Source organism: Archocentrus centrarchus, chromosome 17, assembly GCF_007364275.1.
Source record: "Archocentrus centrarchus isolate MPI-CPG fArcCen1 chromosome 17, fArcCen1, whole genome shotgun sequence".
NCBI lineage: Eukaryota > Metazoa > Chordata > Actinopteri > Cichliformes > Cichlidae > Archocentrus > Archocentrus centrarchus.
The window spans coordinates 22,925,422-22,950,192 of NC_044362.1; the positions used below are offsets into that span (position 1 = coordinate 22,925,422).

Consider the following 24,771-nt stretch of genomic DNA (forward strand, 5'->3'; position numbering starts at 1 on the left):
TAGTGTTTCTCACAATTCCATCTTAACTATTTTTGTCAATTTTCATAGTTTTACTGGAAAGGGTTCTAAGAACTAAACTGTGCTGCTAAAAAATTATAGAAAAGCCCCTGGACATGTAGGCAGAGAGAGTAAGAGACAGTAGTTGATAGAAAGCCAAAACAGCTATAGGAAAGTGAATAACTGAGTATATTTGCATGGTGGCTAGAAACTGTATTCCAAATACTAATGTTCCTCTGTGTCAGCAGGATGTGTAAATTAAAGAATAGTTTGATAACATGCTAGCTGTAGTGGCCAAAAAAATAGTAAACATGTTTAAGGATTTGTGAACCCCTTCAGAACAGGAGTAAATGTTTTGAAATACGTTTTGGCTTTACAAAGGTCTCTGGATGGTGTGCATTATTTGATGTTTTGCTCTGTGATGAAAATGTAATAACACATCACAGGAAGACACTGGATGGCCTACTCTCTTGGATTGCAATGCTAGTTAGTGCTGGCCCACTGCATGTTGCTTAGAATAGGAAAAGCCTCTTAGTAGTTGTTACTGGGGCATTACATGCAGATACCTGCTCTCCTTCCAGGCAGGAAGTGGGGTAATAAGATGTGGAGCTGTCTGGAAGGTTCCAGAAGAACCACTTTTAAACCTGTTTCCAGTGAAATAAGGGCTGTTTCCAAGTTTGCAATTATGTTGTTGCATCTTTTTTCTTCTTTTTTTGTGCAAATGACTATCCATCCATCCATCCATCCATCCATCCACCCATCCATCCATCCATCCATTCTGGCTGGCTCTATATTTATCTTATTTTGTGTTTGACCTGATGGCAAGTTTCTGTGCTCATAGAGTGACAGACAGTTCCAGTGATAGTGGTGGTTCCATAATTGTGCAGTAACTAAGTGAGAAATGATCAGAACAGTAAAGGCTGGCAAAATGATATTTTATAATCCCCATACACGCGCACACCCCTCCACATACCAATTCTAATCACGTTGCATCATAACCATGTGCAGAGCAGAAGAGCAGAGAGATTTCTATGAACTATAGATGAAATGTATCTATTACAGGACCCCGGTAAGCCAGGAATTCAGTGCTATAGATAAAATTAATGTATCTATTGTATTGCTATCTGATAACTGTCAGGGAGCTTGAGCACATTCAGTCCAAGCAGCAGTGTTGGCTGTCTGTGAGGAGTTTGCATTTGTCTCTCTGTCTCTAAATCCTGGATTGACGCATGCTATCTTAATCTCCTTACTCACAGACAATCATGACCCAAAGCAAGAGAGAGAGGCAGAGATAGAAAAGGATCCAAATGCACATTGCTTCTTATGCTTATAAAGATTTTTTTCCCCAATTTAGTCCGGTGCTGTGATTTTTCAAATCACTATGAGCAATTTTTTTTTCTGTTTTAAGTTTCTTCATGAACGAGAAGCCATTAACTGAAAAATGATGAGATTCTAATACGATGCTGAAATTTTGGTGTTACTCTTTAGAACCTGACCTATACTAGATTTTTGAGACTGATGCCTGACCTGTTTTTTTGGGGGGAAAAAATGATTTTGATGTCTAGCTATTAGGCACAACTGGAGTCCAGCTGTCATGCATATGCTGCTACATGTGCTGCAGACAGCGTTAAGAGTATTGCAAACAGTGGAGTCAGAACTGCTGTGATGGATAAACTACTTCATGTGAAGACACCTTTTCTAAATCATCCCAATAATCTTTTTTCTGCATAATGTTTCATGTTTCCCACAGATTTAGGCAGCTATGTGCATGCACGTGCACACGAAAGCGGGCACATGCACGCTTTACTAATTCAATTATTTCTTAAAACCATTTATAAGGTGCTTCTCTGCAAATACCTTAACAATCAATTATTTTGTAGCAAATTAACAGCAGATTAATAAACTCAGCTGTTTTTCTTAGTTTATGTCAGGTTGTGTGCCAACCTGACATGCTGATGGCATTCATTTCCTATGTTTATTTCTTGTCCAGTGATTCAACACTTTCAGCAGTTTTAGCCTGACTGATCTATCAGCGGGCTGATACTGTTGGTCAATATTTCCTATTTTCTGATCTCTCAGTATTAGCATTTATAACAGCTGATAAAATAAAAAAAAAAGAGAGAGAGAGAGAGAGTGATGAGAGAAACTCCCTTTTGACACAGAGGGCACTCTGCAACTTTGTTGTTGTTGAAACGTCCACTGTCGCTAGCCATGTTTCTGCTGGTTGTGCACCTCTCAGTTTTTGTAAACTGTGATATATCAGGACAGAAGCTCAGAGATTGTATAAAGGGAGATGTTGCAACATTTTGAAAAGATGAGACTGTGGAAAAAAAAAAGAAAACTTAAAAAAACATCTCTGCAATGTTGGATCTTTTGGATCTGATTTCTCCTCCTATACCAGCGCTGATGTGGAGGTGTGGTCAACCTATCCTTCAGGAGAATACTGCAGTAGCCACCTGCACTGTCGGCACATGAAGAGAACAACACAGTGGGTTTAATGGGGCTCTAAATGAGTAAATAATTAACTACACATAAAAATATTAAGGAAATTTGTTTATGATTTCAGGTGTATGAGAAAAAGCAAATATCAGCTGACACATCAGATTGTCAGATTTTTAAATCTCCAAATATTGAATTTGTTTTTAAACATCCTATATCAGCAGGAGGTGAAACAGTGTGTGAGGGAAGCAAAGGACAAGAGAAAGGTGGAGCAGAAGCTGGAGGAGAAGAACATGAGGGAGGTCTGGGAAAACCCTAACAGGCCACAATACAAAGACCAGAGCTGTGGGGGGGACAGTGGAGAGGGTGAATGAACTGAAAACCTTTTTAAACTGGTTCAATCAGCCCATGTCCCCCACACACAGTCCCCCTCACTGCAGCCATTTCTCCTTCGTCCCTCAAAACACTTCCCTCCAGACATCACAGCACCCCTGTCCTCCTCCTCCTCCACCACTGCAACACGGGCTCCTCTAAGCATCACTGTGGACCAGGTCAGGGGTCAGCTGAGGAAGCTTCATCCCAAGAAAGCAGCGGGCCCGGACAGTGTGTGTCCCTGATTGCTGAAGACCTGTGCTGCTGAACTGGGTGAACCACTTCAACACATCTTCAACCTCAGTCTGCAACTGGGGAGAGTGCCCACCCTCTGGAAGACATCGTGCATCGTTCCAGTTCTGAAGAAGGGCCAGCCTAGTAAGCTGAATGACTTCAGACCAGTCGCACTAGCCTCACATCTAATGAAGACGTTGGAGTGGCTCTTCCTCAACCTCCTCAGACCCCAGGTGAAACATGCCCATGACTGTCTGCAGTTTGCATAATGGGCAGGTGTTGATGTGGAGGACACCATCCTCTACCTGCTACACCAAGCACAATTTCATCTAGAGAAGGGAAATGGTATGGTGAGGATCCTCTTTCTGGATTTCTCGAGTGACACCATCCAGCCCCTTATGGTTCAGGACAAACTGAACAGGATGAGAGTGGACCCCTGCCTGGTCACCTAGGTTTACAGCTACCTCTCCAACAGACCACAGTATGTCAGGCTGAAGGACATCAAGCCTGACACTGAGATAAGCAACACCGGAGCATATCCAAGAAGGACACATCCAGGCTGGACAAACTGATCAAGCGGGCCAGCTCTGTGGCCAGCATGAAACTGGACTCTGTGGTGATGGTGGCAGAGAAGAGAACTATGGACAAGCTACTGGTCATTATGGAGAATGCCAGTCACCATCTGCAGACCGTCATCAGCACCCGAGGAGCCTGTTCAGTGACAGACTGCTCTTCCCCAAGTGCAGGACTAACAGACTGAAAAACTCCTTTATCCCTCATGCCATCAGACTGTACAACTCTTTTTGGGGGGGGGGGCTCTACTTTACATATTTTTAGTGTAACTCTTGTCTTTTTACCCTGTCTTTTAGCCATTTCTCCAGTTCAGCCAATTAAAAATATGCTCCTATGCTTTAGGTTTCTACAGATAATGTCCTAATAGAATTTATAGAATAGTTAAGTTGGCATTTCAAACCACAGTATCATGTGGGCTTGCATTCAAAAAGGTGCAGCCAGAACAGCTTCAGTGTACCTTTAAAAGTCTCTGAAACCCTACTAAAGGGCTAAACAATCCAAAAGATATTTATTTATTGGAGTTCTGGTGACAGTGGTGAAGAGCTCTGTGTAACCTGTTGGTCCAAAGTCTTCCGTAGTTGTCCAAGTCGGATCTGGTAACTGAAGGCCATAAATGATTCACATCATTTGTATACTCATCCAAATAGTCTGTAAACCTTTGTGTACTATGGATGGGGATAGGCCCCCAATGTAAGAATCTTTTTTGTCTTATAAATAAAAGCTAAAACATATTCTTTGAAAATCCACGTACCCTAGATATAACTAATGCACCATTAGTATTCAAGCTATGCATGACCCAGTGGTCACTCAAGTGGTTAGGGCACTTCGGGAACTTTGCTGCATGTTATTCCCCTGCTCTCTAAAGAAATGAAAGGTGTCAGTATGGACCCTTAAATATCTGATCATATTTTTCTCATCACACTTACAATACTCACTCATCTGACAAGATCTACTGCCCTCAGCTATCGATTTCTCTCTGAAATCGAGGAGCTGTTTATTACAAATAATTTTGTTTCTAAATTTGCCACATTTTTTTGGAACAAAGCCTCATGTCTGTCAAAAAACATTCAAGTAATTGTAATATCTTTAACCTTTTACCCTTACTGGCAATATCAGCAACAATAATAATGATAAAACCCACATTAACAAACTATTTATGCTATAAAATAATTTACTGTGGTGCAGATTTACTGCCTCTTTTGACCTATAATTTGAGATCTAAAGAGATGTGATGCAGCCTTAAACTCCACAGACAGAGACTTGTGCCAAAGTAAAGATAGCTGTGCCAGCCCAGCCGTATCTGCTGTATGGTAGCATCAGGGAGAGGGCATGGAGCCAGTCTCCTTCAGACAGATGATGCAAAGTAGCTGATTAGACAGGGCTTGGAGAAAACAGGATTGGAACACTCACTGCATGCAAATGAACAGGCTGTTAATGACCAAGAGATACAGTTGCAATGAAATCATCACAATCTACAGAAGAGCATGTCAAAGTAAAAAATGAACAGCAGAAAAAAAGATTGGTGTAATAGATTAGACTTTTATTATTTTTCATTTACAGAAAAAAAATATGAGGAAATATTTTTTTGTCAAATATTGAGAAATGTTTGTCCATACCTGGGCTTGGTGCCAGTGGCTCATTGGTGGGCTGACAGGAAATTAGTCACAATTAGATCACTGACCTGCTCCACACATAACAACAAACTGTAATGAAGGGGAAGCAGCCTGTGTTTCTGCCCTTTTTGATGCATGACTCTCTATTCAGCAGCAGCAAGATTTTAATAACTATCCCAGCATGCATGTGCAGATCAAAGAGTACCCTGTAATGTGAGTAAAGATATTACATCTTTGATCTTGCTTTATGAAAAATCATTTACTCACACAAGATAAAAACGGCAAACTCACAAACTCGCACTTTTCCTGCAATGTTATTGTTGCTATTGTTATTTTTTTTCTGTGTTGCAAGGCTGTGTGTGTGTGAGTGTTTGTGTGTGTGTGTGTGTCATCATGAAAAAAATGTGGTTCATGAGGTACCTTCTGCAGCAACAGCTTCTACATAGGCAGTTTTAAGTATGTCATAGCTGAGGCCAAAATGAAGGCCAAATGCAAAGATGTGTGTAGGTATAACCCTTGAGTAATGAGTAGAGGGTACTATTCAGGGTATCTGATGGTGCTGTCTGTAGAGGTCATTTATTCTTCGAATCCATTTGTCTCTAGATGTAAGGGTCACTGCAAGTACCTTGAGATGACTGTTATTGTAAACTGGCACTATATAAATAATAATGAACTGAAGTAAAATCAATAAATTTTTTCCTGAGTGATCAGCTTCATCCTATCCAGACTGCAATAGTCTCTTCCAGGATGACCCCATCCATAGGTTACTTAATGGTTTGTATGAAGGAGAAGCTACTTTCCGCCTCTCCCTTTTTCACAAAGGGTCACCAAAGCAGGTAGCTCCACATATTTGATTTGGCAGAATTTTCCCTTCCCTAACCCAATAGCATCACAATTTTCATAAAAAATGTGCTTGAAACTTTACAGGTATGCTGTTGTCATCAACACGAGATCTGACAGCAGGTGTGGTCTGAGATCTCATTTCCTTCGCAGCTAGTTTGATCCCAGCCCAAGATGGTCTCTTGTGTTTCTGGCTCAAATGCAAATTGAGGTCCATGTCAGCAGTAAAATAGTACCATTACTTTCTTAAGAACTGTGTAAAATAATATATTGTAGGTCACTCTCTGACTGAACTGTGAATGGAAGGAATTATTGTGGAGATGGCTGTGGAAATAGAAGTCCTGATATTTTGCTGTATGCAGTTTCAGGGAACTGGAAGGTGGGGGGCATGCTGAATTTCTTCCCTGTATTGTGTTTGGGGGCTTTTATGCAGGGATTGCACTAGGGCTGCATAAAACGATTATTTTAGTAATCGAGTATTCTATCGATTATTCCAGCGATTAATCGAGTAATCGGATAAGAAATACTTTTTTTTATTAACAGTTTATCTGCATATTTTAACTTCCGTACTGCAGTTTCTCGCCATGTGAACAATGGAGCAGCTACAAAGTTCTCTTTTCTTCACCTTAACACTTGCTGATCAGGTGCTTGATGAAGGACCTCCAGCTGTTTCACAGATTTAATGGTGGTTACTAAAAGAAAAAGCTGCTGTTTTGGACGCTGGAAAAACGTTTCCTTTTTCACTACTTGAGCTCACCGTCACAGCTTCGCCTCTTTGCTCTTGCGCAGTTAAAACCGCTGCCTGCTATGAGTGTTTTGAAAAACTAGTGGCTGCGGGAGCCATGGCGCATGTGTGAGTAATGGTGTAATGCTTTGTATTCACAAGCATTCTCGAAAATACGTTTCTACTGCAGGTCTATATTTAGTCACTAATAAGGGATTAAAGTATAAAAAATATTTTGAAGGAGCCCCTCGGTCCTGGGGGGCGGGCCTTCCCGTACCGAACCATCGCTAGTGCTAATGGCCCGCGCTCGCTAGCAAACCAGTTCTGGTAGCTACAGCTGAAGTAAAGACAAAAATAGCAGCTGAAATTCTCAGCGAGCACAACACACACAGACACACAGTGAGCAGTGGAGGCGTGGAAATGCATGTCAGCGACAGTTGCCACCCGTCCCGTAAAGTACGGAACACGGCATGTTACGGAGCCGTATTCCACGGAGTCCCGTAACATACGGGGTTCTGTATTTTACGAGACAGGTGGCAACTCTAGTGATGATCCACTCTGTGTTAAATGAAATCCATCGCAGCGACGGAGAGCTTTTTAGAATGTGTGCTTGTGTATACGTGAGTGATTCACACTCCAGTCCAGTAGGTGGCGGTAATGCAGTTCTATGTTGGTTTGCCAGCCCCCAATAAACCCACAAAAAAACGTCAGCACTAATGCTGCTAATGCTAGTGAGGAGCGCCGCTTACACCGAGACAGCTGAGCGCTGCAGAGTTTAAACGAAGCATCGACACAGTAAATTTGTGTCGATAAATTTTTAGAATCGATTTAATCGAGTTAATCGATGAATCGTTGCAGCCCTAGATTGCACTCATCCTTTCTCCAGTGAATATTCGGCTGAGGTCAGAGCAACAACTAATTCTCCGTCAACTGGTGGGTTATACTGCGTACACAGATGAGATATACAGTGTGGGTTTAAAATTCTGTTATCACTGCCATGCTGTCATTTATTCAGAACTGCTGTAATAATTTTCATTTGCTTTGTTTGGCATGTCAGCAAATGGTGGTAGAGTCACAGTCTTATAATAAACTGCCAAGCTTTAAAGCTGTCTTCTCAAACTTACGTAAGGCTCGTATTATAGTAGTTAACTGCCACAGGGATGAAGGCATCACAGATTTGTTCACATTGGTATCGTTCATTGAAGTGGAAACTCCTAACCTTAGATGTCTTTTTTGTGATGAATGAGATAACAGCAGTACCTGGGGAGCAGCCAGCAAGGCACAGGAAGGCACAAGAGTGTAGCAGCAAAAATACACCACATCATTTAATGCAAAAAAAAAAACTCCTCACCCAAGCAACTACACATCAGCCTAATCTAAATTTCCCACCCATCCTTCATATGGACGTGAATGCTTTCAACAAGTCACCATGGGATTACTGTACATTTTCACATAAAGACTAAACACTTCAGGGGCCTCCCAGAGGATAACTACCTATCTTTGAGTTCTCTGGGTTTTCCCCTGTGAAGTAATTGTCTTTAAGTGCTTTTAAGACTGCTGACGTGGCATTAGAGCCAGTTGACAGTTGGTATATGAGTCAAAACTGCCTTATGTTTCCTCCATCACATACATGCCTGTAATCACTGAAGGTGTCAATTATTATGTGTGTTGTTCTATTTTTAGGGTTAATGTAAAGAGTTGCTGTTTTACTAGTGCTGTACTTGTGTGATTGTCCAATCAACACATTGATGTCTGGACCATCATGCATTGCTCAAAGGTTCCTCTTCTTCTGGGAGAATAAAAGAAGCCAAAAATACCCTAAAAACTGAGCTTTCCTGCTCCGCGAACATAATAAAAAGGGGATACTTCTTTCAGTCTGTCAGCAGTTAAAATAACTAATAATAGCTCCTTGATGGATCTCCCATTGATGGATCTCCCACATCGTTTTAAGTAGTGCTCAGTTAACATCTTTAATCACTCTATGAGGATGTGATAGATTGATGGATTGGTAGTGGAGTTAGGTTGGAGGATAATGGGGGGTTTTTTGTGTGTTTGCTTTGTTTTCTCTTTTTTGTTCTGTGTTTTTCCTCTTAGGAGCATGGCATACAAGTTCTAACAGGAGAAGTATTTTCATCAGTGGAAGTAATTTATACTCATGTTGCATATTTCACTCAATGGTTGCCATGGAACTGACTCTCCATATCTTGAGTGAATATGGAGCAGGAATTACAGTATATCTTTAGAAATTAGACTGTATAGTGCCCCCATGAGTGGTATTGTATATTCAAGAGGAAAGTGACACACAATGAAACTTAACAGCATGGATGAACAGAAGGATGGATGGATGGATAGATGGGTTTTGGGTTTAGAGAAACCATATACTTGTCCAACCCTGTACGGAGGCATTTTGTGATTCAGAACTCTCATAGTATTTTTTTTTCTTCATTTTAAGTGTCAAGTAACGGTAGCCAAAAATCACATAACTGTCTTTTATGGTAAACTCTCCCCTCAGTAAACTCTTCCCACAGTTATATTTGGGGAGACCCACATGATTGGTTGTGCATATAGTTGCCTGGATTTTCCTGCTGATTCTGAAAGTTCTGACTGCAATTGATGAATTGACACTTTAATCCATCCTTCAGCATGTTGGTTGACTCACCACTATTTTTTGGCCATACTGTCTGCTGTTTACATAAGTTACACATCCAAGGTTCATGAACACTTTTATATTTGTGTCACCACCTATCATGTTGCGAGGAGGAGGAAATTTGGAAGTACACCACAATATTTTATTAATGATGTATTTAATGATGTAATCATTTCGATTTCCCTTGACAATCAGATCATACCCAAAGATCACCCACAATATAAAATTGTCAGTTTCCCCACTGCTTACTTCCTATATGAAATGAAATGAATCCGAAATTTTGGTAGGTTTGTATTCTAACTGTTCCTCTCAACTTAAGTGGAAAAAGGTTTTTATCCTCTTTGTTACTGTTTCCTACAGCAAAGGGTCAAGAATGCCTCCCAGTGCACACCAAGTTTGTGTAGACATGAACACATTAACCTATAATTCTCATAACCTATTTAGGATTTCATCTCTGACGCTTAAAGCAGTGTGAAAAATCCCACTTTCATTTTATTGGCACTCATTGTTTCCTGCCTTTTCTTCTTCTTCTTCTTCTTCTTCTTCTTTTACAGTTATATTCTGTCAGGCCCTAGAACTGTATATGGTTTGATATTTGGCACATTTGTCACTACAAGATGCAAGTGTCATTTCAGCAGAGTCTCCAAGCCATTTTGGCCCTTGTTTCACTTCGGCAGATGAGGGACAGGTGAAGTCAAGAAAACATTCGTCCAGCTGCCAGCAACTTATGTTACTCTAAATGCAATACAAGCTTCCTAATTAGAGTGAAGTGTAATGTAACTAAATGAAGGAGAAAGACAAAAAGCAGGGAAATTGCAGCATTCAAGTCTCCAGCATTCAAGAAGGAAATGATCATTTATGCTCCATCATTCATCCAAGTACGCAACTACTTGGTTAGATGACCAGGTAGTAACCTGATCCCTCTTCATTACCTGACTTGTGAAAATTGCAGTGAGAGAAGGCAATATACTTCTTTGAACAGCATTTGGGAGATTGTGGTTAGAAGAGTGAGAAGGATGAATATAGTCATTGCAAAATAACTTTTTTGTCATCTTGTTTAACTATTTAAGTTTGTTGTGAAAAAAACTTTTTGTAAATTAGTTGTCTAATAATTATGCAGACTAAGAAGCTGTATCTACATAAAGTTATTTGCTGTCTTCCAAAGTTGAGTAGTTGGTTTAGTTTGTTTAACTTGGTACACAGCCACATTGCATTAACAGGGGCAGTTTTACCCATTGCCACTCCCTTTGGTTATTAATTACCTAATAATTTGCACATTTTGACATGCAAGACCTTCCAAGAAGTTGTTCATTACTTTAAAGTCCACACACTATACGTCTGTGATACTGGTCAATATAAAATCACTGTTTAACCTCTAATTGTTTTTAAGAAGAATCAGTGCATATTTTTTCTCAAATCCAAAATAAAAAAAAAGTTTCAAAACATTTGAATAAAACACCTGAAATATATTTGATGTTGGTGTGAGATGCATGTATCTCAGCATTTCTTTAAGACCTGGTTCAGAGTTCAGTTCGTCCTCTGGGGAATTGCAGTCCTCCAGGGCAGCCAACTGGCTCCTGGTGACTTGATGGCTCTGATTATTTCAGTTTGGGGATGGAGTCCATCTCCCCAATCAGATGCTCCTTTCCTAATGCACTCTCCTGGCATGTGTTGAAAGAGCTGTGTAAACGCTTTTCAGCATGATAGAAGTCACCTTCAGGTAGCACACAAGAGAGCATGGCTTTACTCTTTTTTTTTTTTTAACATCATCCTTATCCTCTACCATCCTTTGCCCACCCTCTAAGCCACATAATCACGGTAATGGTCCAAAATGATTCTCCAACAGGGAGAGAAGGAGGAAACAAGGAGAGGAAAGAAGAAGGCTTAATGAAATGATGAAGGGACCAGTTAAGGGTAAAGAGTTTAAAAGTGGATTGAGAGGAGCTATATAATGGAAAGTGGAAAGAGAAAATACTATATATGTGAGAAATTCTGGGTGTTATTGGCCAATAAAGATTGTTTCTTCTAACTCAGCTGCTGCAATTTAATATCAAACGAGGGGCTCCAGAGGGTTTTTGTCCAGATCGCGGAACACTGGACCACCTCTTTATCATATGGAGGATATTTGAAGGTGAGAGTTTGGTCTATATCACTGGAAATAAGTCTGGCTCTTTCTGGTGGGTGTTAGACTCTGTCAGGGCTGTCCTTTGTCACTGATTCTGTTCATAATTGTTATGGACAGAATATCTAGGCCCAAAGAATACCTATGGAGTGAGTCACCAACGGAATTGTTTACCCTGCCCGGGATAGGGTTACCGGGGCCCCACTCTGGAGCCAGGCCTTGGGAGGGAGCTTGAGGAAGAGCGTCTGGTGGCTGGGCATTAGCCCATGGTGCCCGGCCAGGTGCAGCCTGAAGAGAAGACATGGGCCCTCCCACTTGTAGGACCACCACCCACAAGAGGTGTCATAGGGGTTGGGTGCAATGTGTGTCAGACGGTGGCCAAGAGTGGAGGCCCTGGCGGACCAATCCTCTTCTATCAAGACTGGCTATTGGGACATGTAATGTCACCTCTCTGGTGGGGAAGGAGCCTGAGCTAGTGCATGAGGTTGAGAGATACTGGCTAGATATAGTCGGGCTCACCTCAACACATGGCCTGGGCTCTGGAACCAGTCTCCTGGAGAGGGGCTGGACTTTGTTCCAGTCCGGAGTTGCCCTTGGTGAGAGGTGGCAAGCTGGAGTGGGTATTCTTGTATCCCCTCAGCTTGCTGGCTGTATGCTGGAGTTTTAACCGGTGGACAAGAGGGTTGCTCCTCTGCGCCTTCGGGGTGGGGAACAGGTCCTGACTATTGTTTGTGCTTGTGCGCCAAATGGCAGTTCAGAGCACCCACCCTTCTTGGAGTCACTGGGCGGGTTGTTCCAGGGTATTCCATCTGGTGTGTCCATCGTCCTGCTGGGAGATTTGAATGCTCACATGGGCAATGACAGTGAGACCTGGAGGAGCGTGATTGGGAGGAACGGTCTGCCTGATCTGAACCAAAGTGGTGTTTTGTTATTGGACTTCTGTGCAAACCAGTTTGTCCATAACAAACACCATGTTCGAACACAAGGATGTCCATAAGTACACGTGGCACCAGGACACTCTAGGCCGCAGGTCTGTGATTGATTTTGTAATCGTATCATCAGATCTGCAGCTGTATGTTTTGGACACTTGGATGAAGAAAGGAGCGGAGCTGTCCACTGATTGCCACCTGGTTGGAGTTGGATTAGGTGGCAAGGAAGGATGCTGGACAGATCCGGTGCACTTAAACATATTGTGAGGGTGCGCTGGGAACACCTGGCAGAGGCCCCAGTCCACGAGATCTTCAACTCCCACCTCCGGCAGAACTTTGACAGCATTCCAAGGGAGGCTGAGGACATTGACTCTGAAAGGACCATGTTCTGCACCTCCATTGTTGAGGCTGCTGCTCAGAGCTGTTGCTACGAGGTGGTTGGTGCCTGTCATGATAGTAATCCCCGAACCAGATGGTGGTCACCGGAGGTGAAGGGAGCCAACAAGCTGAAGAAGGAGTCCTATCAGGCTTGGTTAGCCTGCGGGACTCTGCAGGCAGCCAACAGGTACGAGCAGGCCAAGCAGAAAGCGACTTGGGTGGTGGCCGAAGCAAATACTTGGGTGTGGAAGGAGTTTGGTGAGGACATGGAAAAAGACTTTCGGACAACCTTGAAGTGATTCTGGCAAACTGTCAGGCAACTCAGGAGGGGAAAGCGGTGCTCTACTCACACAGTCTATAGTGCGGATGGAGTGCTGCTGACTTCAACTGAGGCTATAGTCAGGAGGTGGAAAGAATACTTCGAGGACCTCCTTAATCCCACTTACACGCCTTCTGTAGTGGAAGCAGAGTCTGGGGATGAGGGAGATGACTCGCCCATCACTGGGGGAGAGGTCACTGAGGTGGTTAAACAACTCCTTGGTGGCAGGGCCCCTGGGGTGGACGAGATTCTCCCTGAGTTCCTGAAGGCTCTGGATGTTGTGGGGCTGTCTTGGTTGACACGCCTCTGCCTTTTTATGGACAGAATTGCTAGGCATAGCCAAGTGGCGGAAGGCTTCCACCTTAGTGGCCTCAGAATCTCTTCTCTGCTTTTTGCAGATGATGTGGTCCTGTTGACTTCATCAGGTGGCGGCCTCCAGTTTGCAGTGGAATGGTTCACAGCCTAGTGTCAGGCGGTAGGCATGAGAATTAGCACCTCTAAGTCTGAGGCGATGGCTCAGGGACGAGTTGCTGCCACAGGTAGAAGAGTTCAAGTATCTTGGGGTCTTGTTCACAAGTGACGGGTGATTGACAGACAGATTGGTGCGAGCGAAGCTGTCAATTTACTGGTCAATCTATGTCCCTACCCTCATTTTGAGTAGTGACCAAAAGAATGAGATTGCGAATACAAGCGGCAGAAGCAGGCATCCTCTGTAGGGTGGCTGGCCTCTCCCTTAGAGATAGGGCAAATAGTGCAGCCATTCAGGAGGGGCTCAAGGTAGAGCCGCTGCTCCTCCACATCGAAAGGAACCAGGTGAGGTGGTTCGGGCATCTGACTAGGATGCCTCCTGGGTGAGGTGTTCCAGGCATGTCCTACTGGGAGGAGGCCCCGGGGTAGACCCAGGACACGCTGGAGAGATTATATCTCTTGGCTGACCTGGGAATGCCTTGGGGTCCCCCTGGATGAGCTGGTGGAGGTGGCTGGGGAGAGGGAGGTCTGGGCTTCTCTGCTTAGGCTGCTGACCTCACAACCAGGCCCTGGATAAGTGGAAGAACATGGATAGCTGGATGGATGGATATCTAGGTATAGCCAGGTGGTGGAGGGTCCTCACTTTCGTGGCCTCAGAATTTCATCTGTGCTTTTTGGGGATGATGTGGTTATGTTGGCTTCATCGGGTGGTAACCTCCAGCTTGCACTGGAGTGGTGGGCATGAGAATCAGCACCTCCAAGTCTGAGACCATGGTTCTCAGCCAGAAAAGGGTGGAGTGCTCACTCCGAGTCCAGGAGGAGTTTTATGTATCTCAGGTCTTGTTCACGAGTGAGGGGAGATTGGAGACTGACAGATGGTGTGGTGAAGAGAGAGCTGAATGTGAAAGTGAAACTGTCGATTTACTTGCCAATCTATGTTTCTATCCTCACCTATAGTCATGAGCTTTGGGTAGTGACTGAACGAACAAGATCATGGATACAAGTGGTGGAAATTAATTTCCTTTGAATGATGGCTGGGCTCTCCCTTGGTAATAAGGTGAGGAGTTCAGTCATTTGACAAGGACTTGGAGTAGAGCTGCTACTCCTCCACACTGAACAAAGCTAGTTGAGGTGGTTCAGGCATCTGACTAGGATGCCTCCTGGGCATCTCCTAGACAAGGTGGTTTGAGCATGTCCTACTGGGAGGAGGCCCTGGGGCAGATCCATGATTTGCTGGAGAGATTATATCGCTCAACTGGCTTGGAAACTACTCAGTGTCCTCCCAGATGAGCTGGAAGAGGTGCCTGGGGTCAGGAAAGTCTGGGCTTCTCTGCTTAGACTGCTGACCTGGAAACCCGAACTCAGAGAAGCAATGGATGGATGGATGGATGGATGGATGGATGGATGGAGGAGGGGCTTCATTGAAAGGACTGCAACTAATGATAATCTATTACTGTGCCTAATTCTTCTGTATTGCTCTTGTTTTTAAAATTATAGTAACACAATGAATTTTTTTTTGTCTTTAGCCATCAGTTAAGAAAAGCATCAAATATATATATATATTAGGGGTGGGACTTTAACGCGTTAATTTCGATCAATTAATTATGGGGAAATTAACGCGTTAAAAATTTTAACGCATTTTAATCGCACTTTGCACTGTGGAACGTTTCTCAGTGCGCGAGTTCCCGGCATACAGATTATATCGACGCACAATGTCCAAATTAGGGGCCGCATCCTGCGAAGGACCCGGCCCACGTCTTTCGGAGCCCACGAACACCACAAAGGCCGGAAGTGAGCAGCTAGCCTTCATATCAGCTGCCGTCACCTCTGCGTAGCTCATGTCGCCTAGCAACCGTGAGTGCGAAGCACAGCTGTGTAAAAGCAGCTGTTAAACGGAGAACGAACTTTTTCTCCTTTTTGTGGTTTAATTTTAAGTCTTTAATTCAAAATAAGCTGTTAAAACAAGCATAACAACATCAAGGAATACAGATGAGAGAATAATTAATTTCCAACTATAACAAATGAGACATTAATGTTGAATAAAACTATCCAGTTATGATGCTTAACTTTAATTTCAGGAGTTTGCTTATCACAGGAGCACTTCCACCCTTCATTGGTCTGTGTAGTAGACTGGTGGGAAAATGAACAAAATTTTGAAGTTTAAGCTTATGTATATTGATTCATTCATCAACTAAACTTAAATTAATATTTCTCATGTCAAATATTGAAATGCGATTAAAATGCGATTAATTTCGATTAATTAATTACAAAGCTTGTAATTAATTCGATTAATTTTTTTAATCGAGTCCCACCCCTAATATATATATATATATATATATATATATATATATATATATATATATATATATATATATATATATATATATTTTATTTATTTTAGTGACAAATCATTTAGGCTGTGAAACCTGAGAATAATCCCAGTAATTATGAGATACAATGGGAAATGGCCTCAGTTCAAGCTTGGGTATAGTTATATATATAAATAAACAGCAGTATATAAAATATATAAATATATTAATGGCTTCAATAAGCAGCACAGTAAATAAAGTAAGCCAGCTACATAAAGTGTACAGTCTTGATCTACAATGGAATCTAGAATCATATACTGTAACTCTTAGGCCAGACCACAGACATGTCCATCAAGATAGCCCACACTTATGAAATAATTTAAAATTTAAATATGTGAATGAGTAATGTAAAATAAGATATGACTTAACCTACTTTATAAATTACAAACCCTTTCATGTAATGTAATGTCCTGGTTTTTGCTTCCTTCCTCCTGGACATCTCAACTCATTCTAGTTAAGTCACCTGCAGTAGTTAAGCATTGTTTAATAATTCAGCGGGGGCGTGTTGTGCTGTTGGCTGGGTGACATTGGCTCACAGGAGAGGCGGGTGCTGTGCGAACAGATGTCTATGCCAGGCATGGGTAAACAAAAATCCTTGCCTGGGCATAATTGTGCCCCAGGGAGATTTACTTCCTCCTCCTCTCAAATTTTCTCCTCATCATATTGAAGTCTCTGTTCTGACATTGTCTCCACTGTATCCGATGGCTTTTCTTAACTGTATTGTCTAATTACCAGCAATCTTCCGCTTTGATACATTATGCCCTTGTGCTTCTTTATTTTTATTTTTTTTGTTGTTTTGTCTTCTTTATTGTTTCCTAGGTAGTTGTTTTTTGCTTTTTTTTCCATGCTTTTTAAAAAGCACTTGCCTCTGGTTTTAAAGATGAAGGTTGCAGGTAAAGTCTGGAGAATGGGTGCATTGTTTCGTTTGAGGTAACTTAACACAAAGCTCTGTATGCAGGAGTATTCAGCCCTATCTGTGGGTCTGTACTCAGGCACAATATGCTGGTAAACATAAGCTAATGAGCTAATGTGATACAATACAGTTGGTTGATGAGAATATTTGGTATGGAGAGAAAAAAACAAAAAACAAAATGAAAACTTATGTGCTAATAAATGCACCAAATATAATAAAAAAATTATGTGTAGTTATTCATCTGTAGAATATGACTTAAATGTTTTTTTTATTAAGTTTCTTCTTTAATGTTCCTTTTTTTTAAAATTAATTCGTCTATTTATTTTAATTTCCATTCATCTATTTATTTATTTAAAAAGGTGATGAAAGTGGCACAGACCTAGCTTCCTGCAGCCACTTTTATGGACGGGAAGAAACCTGTCCAATTTAAAAATGAATCTAAAGCCACGAGGGATTCAGTGATGTGTTAGAAAGAGTCAAGAGTCAATACCATACATAATATAATACAAATAAGTGGTAAAGTTCAGTGAGGTGAAGAAAAAATGGCAGAAGAAAACACAATGTTATATTTAAAAAGTGTCCGCAACAAAATAGCCACCAATTACAAATTGTGCTACAAGTTTTACGAGCTTCCACTGCATTAGTTTTTTCTCTCTGAACACATTTTTTTTAAATTTTGTTTTCTTCTTTCAGCATGTACTCTTAGATTTTCTCTCAATCACCTTCCTCATACCTCATGCTTTGCTTCCTCCTAGCTTTCCCTTCTTCAGCAGCCCCGGTATTCCCTTTTAATTTCATTTTAAAGTTAAACCATTTGGATTTGAAGATAGGTCAGAACTAAAAATTGGCCTATAGTAATGACATGCTGCATAATCCATCATTGTCAGTGTTTCTCTAGTGTCAGTGTGCACTCATTTGGAATAACATGTAGAGTGGGAGCAGGTGGTAGAGCAAAGGAGGGTCAAGAGGAAAAGTGATCTCTAGGTTAGCACATGAACGTGGTCTGGACTGATATTCATATTCACTCAATATATTCTTATCCATCTGTCCATCCATCCATCCATCCATCCATTCATCCATCCATTCATCTTCTTCTGCTTCTCTAATTCAGGATCGCAGGGGGGCTGGAGCTTATCCCAGCTGCCATAGGGTGAAAGGTGGGGTATTTTAAAATTAAATACAACCCTTCCCTCCACTGTGATTAAGTGGAAACCCTTTTTTCTTTTCTTTTTTTTTTCTTTTCTTTTTTTTGCCATGCTGGTTGTAGGGCGCATCGGTCAGGGTGGGCAGCGGGTAAACAAAAGCAACTCTAAAGACAAGGAGTTGCAAAAAAAAAAAAAAAACTACTTTAGTTAAGTTTGGGAAAAGGCTGTAGTGTTGCATACAACAATCTAAGCTATCTCATAAACCACATACTCTTTGATTTTCAATACAAACCTGAATTTACAGATTTGAGTTACACAAAAACATTACCATAAAAACATTAATCATGCCTTCATGCCTGAAGGAGATTGCAGAAAAACATAATGAGCTTGTATATTACTTCATTGTTCAATCATCTTTGATTTTCCATGTGTTAACAAGCAAAAGAACTATCTTCCAAATGAAGTAGAGCAAGCATTTGCAAACTAATATTAGTGTTTCATGTCAATGGTAGGCACTGACTAAAATCTTTCTGTGTGCTGACAATTTGAGATTAAATTTGAGAATATTGACTTTGACTCACCAAGGGCGCATGATCAAAATGCATCAGACCGAGCAGGCTGTCTACAACAACAGATCTGATTTGTGACTCTGGGACGCGAGTGCGTATCATGAGTGCCAGATTGACACGAGGGGCTGTGGCACCTCCTGGCTATGACACCGAGGGCATTAATTAACATGTCTTTGAGGGGACAATCTAATCTTAGGGACACATGGCGAAAAACCTGAGCATCCCTGGGGGGATCTGCTACTACGCTTTTGGAGAATTAAATGCAAAGTTTCTTGAAAAGGGGGCAGTAAATGTGAGGCTGATTGGTAAAGTCTTTAATTAGTCTGAATTGTTGGGCTGAGATTATGGGAAAAAATTGAGGAAATTACTGAGATATTGCAATGTCATTGTGATTATTGATCACATGATTAGTTTCTGTTTTGCTTCTGGATTCACCTGTTTCCTGGGAATCAGGTGTTAGTCATTGGTAGTAAAGACACGTGTGCTTGATTAGGACTGAACAGTGAGCAATTGGCACACAGAAGCAGTAAGGTAGAATAGGGGAATGGTTTTATGTAGTCACTGACATTCTGTAAATATATAATATATAACTGATCACCCCTTCCTTGTGTAAGTGGTAGGATCCATAGAGGTGAGGCTGGGAAGGCATAAGTATAGGAAGGGACAACTAATGATGCTGCTGAGTTGCATTGTTGCATAGAATCCAGTTTTTCTGAAGCATGAACCATGATATGAGTGTATCCCAGTTGCTGCTGCTTTGGACTGAACAATTTTTTCAATGTCTCATGTGTCCCGCACTATGTGAGCACTCTTGAAATAACTGCAGCAGAAACTGTATCACTCCTCGTCTTCCTTCTGATGTCACAAGATTTTCTGCAGTATTCCTCTCGTCTCATTTGCAGTAACAGTTTTGAATATTGTGATTTTTTTTAAATGATCTTCAATGATCTCTGTTTCTCACTCCTCTTATAATGTCTCTGACTGGAGTAGTTGATGCTTAATTGGCCCATTTCATGCAGAAGAAGACATCAAACGAATCAGAACCCCTGTAAGAAAGCTGATAACTACAGTTGTGATACCCGTTATCTCTGACTGAGGTTTTAGGTTTTGTCAAGCCAGCTTATGCAAAGAAAGCCTGGCTTTGTTAAGCTTGCTTGTAGTATCCCCTTCCAAACACTAAAAAAGCCATTTCTAATCTCAGTGAAAACAAAGATGTATATTATTGAGATAAAGATAATCAATGTGGTCTTTTTTTTTAATGCTTAATTATTTTGAAGAATTTCTCATGTACATCTCATTGCACATTGCAGGGGATTAATCAAACTAATTGCTGTTACTTTCTGTCTCCTGCAGGGAGAGCGTCAGGACACAGATGTCATTGAGGAAAGAAATGCCCAGGTGCAGCTGGAGAAGGCCAAGGTACTTTTGCACTGTTGCATCATGCGATCACCTGACCTGACCCACTGTGACTCTTACAGACTCATTTTTGAGAGAGGCTGCTCTCAAGGACATGATTACATCACAGACATGAAACACACACATCGGGACATCGGATTAGCGAAGCAATATTCTGCTGCTGAAATGAGTCATCACAGTCTTCATCCTTGTCATTCCTTTGTGTGCTCGCTGCCTGGAGAAGGATTAAAATCAAAGATATTGATTATTGCTGATTCAGTTCAAGTAAACTACAATACTTACATTACTTCATTTTATGGGTTTTGATGTCCCGAAAAGGTTTTTCACAAAAAAAAGCAAAAATTTAGAAAAATATCAGATTGAACTGGAATGAATGTGTAATTTAAATTTATTGGGCTTTGCACATGCATTCTCCCCCCTTTCCAGTCATCATTTCATTCCTAGTTATTCCTGGTTTTTGTGTCTCTTGACACAAAATAAGTATAAAACAAGACCATGAAGTAAATGAATATAAACAATTTTCTAAATTTATTTTTTTTAAATTTTAGAGCTGTAGCACGAAAAATTAAAAGAAAATTAAATGGATTAATCTGGAAATTGCACTGTGCGTATTTAATGTGACACAAAGACACAATAAGTGCTGTTAATACAGAAAACCAAAGCAAATTGAGAAAACTGCTAATACAGTAAAATACAGTAGAAACTAGAATAGAAATGAGAGGCCATCAGCCATTTGCTTTAGTTTTTCTGGTAGTACATAATTTAAATATATATAACCAGGTGGAATATATATTTTCTCTGGGGGCATAGTAGCAATTAAGGTAATTAGGGATGTGTATACATTAAAAAAAAAGCCTCAGTTGATATCTCTTTGCCTTTTAAGCAGCCCCTGCTGACATACATAGTACTGTATATTGAATTAAATCCTCCCCCACAGATTTAATATGCTCTCGCTGGTGCTTTGTAATTAAGGCGGCAAAGACACTCGGCCTGTCCCCTGCTGACCCTGCAGCCTCTCCCACAGCCTCATCTTTCCAAATCGGAGTAATTAGCAGCTTGATCGACATGCCACTGACATTTGACTGTGATATGATTACGACACCAACAACACCAACAGGCATTCAGTCAGGAGGAAGCATGCAGTAGCTACAGTGCACCAAAGAAGAGGTTGCAATAGGTTATTTTTCCACAGTAAACACAGCCCTTTGTCATGGTGGAAACAAAACAAAACAAAACAAAACAATGGGACAAAATGAATTCAGCTATCATTAACTTTATTATATAAAGCTGAATTTTATTTCTGTTTTTTTTATTAAAGTTATTTCTTACTGACTCAAAGAACCACAATAATATGCAACTTCAGGTACAGCACTATAACACTGAGACAGGGATAACCTAAACTCAGTGACTTGTTTGGATTTGCTAGTACTTTGCAGATCGTGGTGTTATCATATTAACACTCTTGTCTTGCTTGATTAATGTGTTTTTATAACCTTGTGACAGCAAATGAACATTTTTACATATATCACATACAGGTGATCTACACACAGTGCATGCAACACACAGTGTGTATGAACAGCATGTGTTTGGCACCTGGGTGGCTTAGTGGTGAAGCTGGCGACCACATACATATACCGCATTGCGGTGCAGGCGGCGTGGGTTTGAGTCCCGGCCTGTCGCCAGTTTGCCTGTGTGTCTTCCCCTGTATCTTTCCCCCATTTCCTGTCTCTCTCCACTGCCCATAAAAGTCGCGGTGGCCAAAAATGCAAAAAAAACCAAAAAAAGCCCTGTGTGTTTACACAGCCACACACAGGGCTTTAGTATCTATCTTTATTAACTTATTACTGACCTAATTTATTGCATTTACATTGTATCTACATATTTATAAGAGGTCTTTTTTTATTGGTTAGCTATTGTACAGTAACAGCATTCTGTATCCAAGGCATACTGGATACACAGTGGTATTATCTTACCCCTGTGTACAGTGTTGTATATATTAAAATGTGAAAAGGTTTGTTACTAATTTTAATTCTTGCCTTGTGTTTCCAGTACAAGCCTGTGGCATTTGCTGTACGATGCAACTTCTCTTACACGCCAGCAGACGATGACAACGTCCCTGTACCAGGCCAAGCTGTCACTTTTGAGGCCAGGGACTTCCTACATATCAAAGAGGTTTGAAACAGACACAAAAATACACACATCATGCAAAGTTACAAACAGTACAGATGGGGGTTATTACAAGGACCTAGCTGAAGGAGCAGAACCAGTTGGATTCTAAAATGAGATGCAAATTGACAATAAACTGATGAAATGTACCCCAAGAGATACAAAACAGATTCAAAGAGGTTCAAAATTAACACAAGGAGACACAAAACAGTAGACACGAAAACCCAAAATTCTCTCGATAGTGATGCACTTTTTGATGCACTCTTGTTCTATTCAAATATTTTGAAATATGGTGCTGCTTAGCTGATAAAGCTTGACATCTGTTCATTAAGATTTGGGATAATGTGCAGATGGGTGTTCAAATGATAACTCAAAAGTTGCTAAACTGGACCGTTGACATCACATAAAAAAAAATGTGAGCCACATGAGAACATCAAGCCTTCAATGTACACTCTTTTTTTTTCTCCCTGAATGATCAGAAGTTTAACAATGACTGGTGGATTGGACGGCCAGTGAAGGAGGATGGTGTGGTGGGCTTCATCCCCAGTCCAGTCAATCTGGAAACCATTCTCATCAGAAGGGAAGTCCAAGCGAGGAAAGCTGCCAAGGCTTTAGCCAAGTATGTACATCATGATGCTCTTTTCATTTTTTTGCAGGTATTTCAATGCAGAAGTTGTCCTTTAAATTGACCTCAAGCAAATTGCTAGAACAGAAGATTTACTTTAAAAGTGTATGCTCGGTTAGTTTTGGCAAAAAACCTGTGATATCAGCCAAAGCGTTGTCACCAGATGCTGTCTTAGTTGGGCACCTTAACTCTGCACCTGCTTGTGACTGTAGTCTGTTTTTTGGCATGGTGTTAGTTACTTGTTTTTTAATTTTTCAAAATCAACCAAATTCTGCAAACAACCATTCTGGCACACGAGCCTACTGTGGTGATACTACTGTGTGCCCTGTCCTGATACAAAGAGGGTTATTTGATATTTTAGGCATTCTGATACTCTTTAAAAACTGCTGAAAATTAGCCAAGCTACTTTTTGACTTAAAAGGTTAGATAAGTGGGAAGGGATCACACCAGAAGTTGCATTGTAGGCAGAAACTAAGCGGGTGCTGCTAGATTAAACTGTGCCAAACTGAATTGACCTTTCTGAAGTTAAGAAGCCTTGGTCCTTTTCCCTTGCTCTTTGTTAATTACAATTCCCATTTTATAAACATGTTACTGCTGATTCTTATTCAGCACTGTTTTACTGGTTTAAATAGTTTTGGGTTTTTTTATATTCTCCCCAAGATGTTGTACTTATCCAGCTAAAGATTGTTTGTGAAAAAAATAAACTGTAGTTTATCTGTTTAAAGAAGACCAACACAGAGGTGGCACCCCAGCAGTGGTAGCATTTCCACTACAACTTTAGTCTGTTTAGATAAATGGACTAGTACTTAGTACACAGTGCTTTTCTACTCTGAGTACTCAAAGCACTTTTTACTACAAACCTCACTCATTTGTTCACATATACATTCATGCAGTGCTTTTTTCTAGGCCTTTAAGCACTTTCTGTCAATGTCACACACATACTCTCCTCCAGCGGATGCATCAGGAGCAATTTGGGGTTCAGTATCTTGCCTAAGGACATTTTGGCATGTGGACTGGAGGACCCAGGGATTGAACCATCAACCTGCTGATTATAGACGGCAACCCTCTCTACCCCCCAACATACAGCTGCCAAATACAACTTTATAGAAAGAGACCACAGATTTCCAATCCATATTTCTGCAGGATTAGAGTGCTTTTATGATTTTGCTGCAGCGTAAAAATGTAAAAACAGACCCATATATATATAAAAAACTATAACTCAAATTATTTCTGTCTTCAAACAAAACAAATACAAATGGAATATTTGAGATTTTAATATTAGTAACTTTGCAGTTAAATACTTAAAGTTCAGCTTATTAAGATGATAGTGAGGGATTTGAATGTAATATGGTTTCAAAGCAGAAGCTTACACATGGATGATACAGACACAGCATGCCAGAGATTTCCAAGACAAATAACCTTCAGCATACCTGGTTCCAGCTCTCCGTTTTATCATTTAGTTTGTTGTGAGTCCTCTACATGCTCATGTATTTGGATATTGGAACTATTTAAATTCTAAATGAAGTTAAATATCTTTTGCAGAAAGCAGAGTTTTGACAGTATTCAAGGATGTGTGCACATCTGTGCACGTCTGTGCATTGTGAAGACAGGTCAATTTGATTTACACACCCAACATTACAAACCCCAAATTTGGAGGTGCACATGTACTTGTGTGGTTGGGATACGCTCCAGCCCCCGCCCCAGTGACCCAAAGCTGGGTAAGCAGTTACAAGAAAATGGACTTATGGATGGATATGTAGACCAGATATGTACAGTTATTTGGAAGTTTTCTTAAAAAGAAAAGATATGGACAATTTAAAAGTCCATTATTTCATTTTTCATTGTTTTTAGGTTTTTTTTTCAGCTTAGTAACTTACGTGAGACAGTAAATTAATACTAAAATGAGAATATTT

At 40.9% G+C, this 24,771-nt stretch overlaps 1 protein-coding gene across 2 annotated transcripts in view; it reads left to right on the forward strand.

Annotated features, from left to right (window-relative positions):
- The window catches only part of cacnb2b (calcium channel, voltage-dependent, beta 2b), a 35,357-nt gene that overhangs the window by 1,438 nt on the left and 9,148 nt on the right, over nt 1-24,771 (forward strand). For both annotated transcript variants that reach the window (XM_030751106.1, XM_030751105.1), the window contains exons 2-4: nt 20,005-20,070; nt 22,117-22,239; nt 22,713-22,852. In XM_030751106.1, coding sequence (XP_030606966.1) covers nt 20,005-20,070; nt 22,117-22,239; nt 22,713-22,852 — 329 coding nt within the window. The remainder of the gene's footprint in view (nt 1-20,004; nt 20,071-22,116; nt 22,240-22,712; nt 22,853-24,771) is intronic.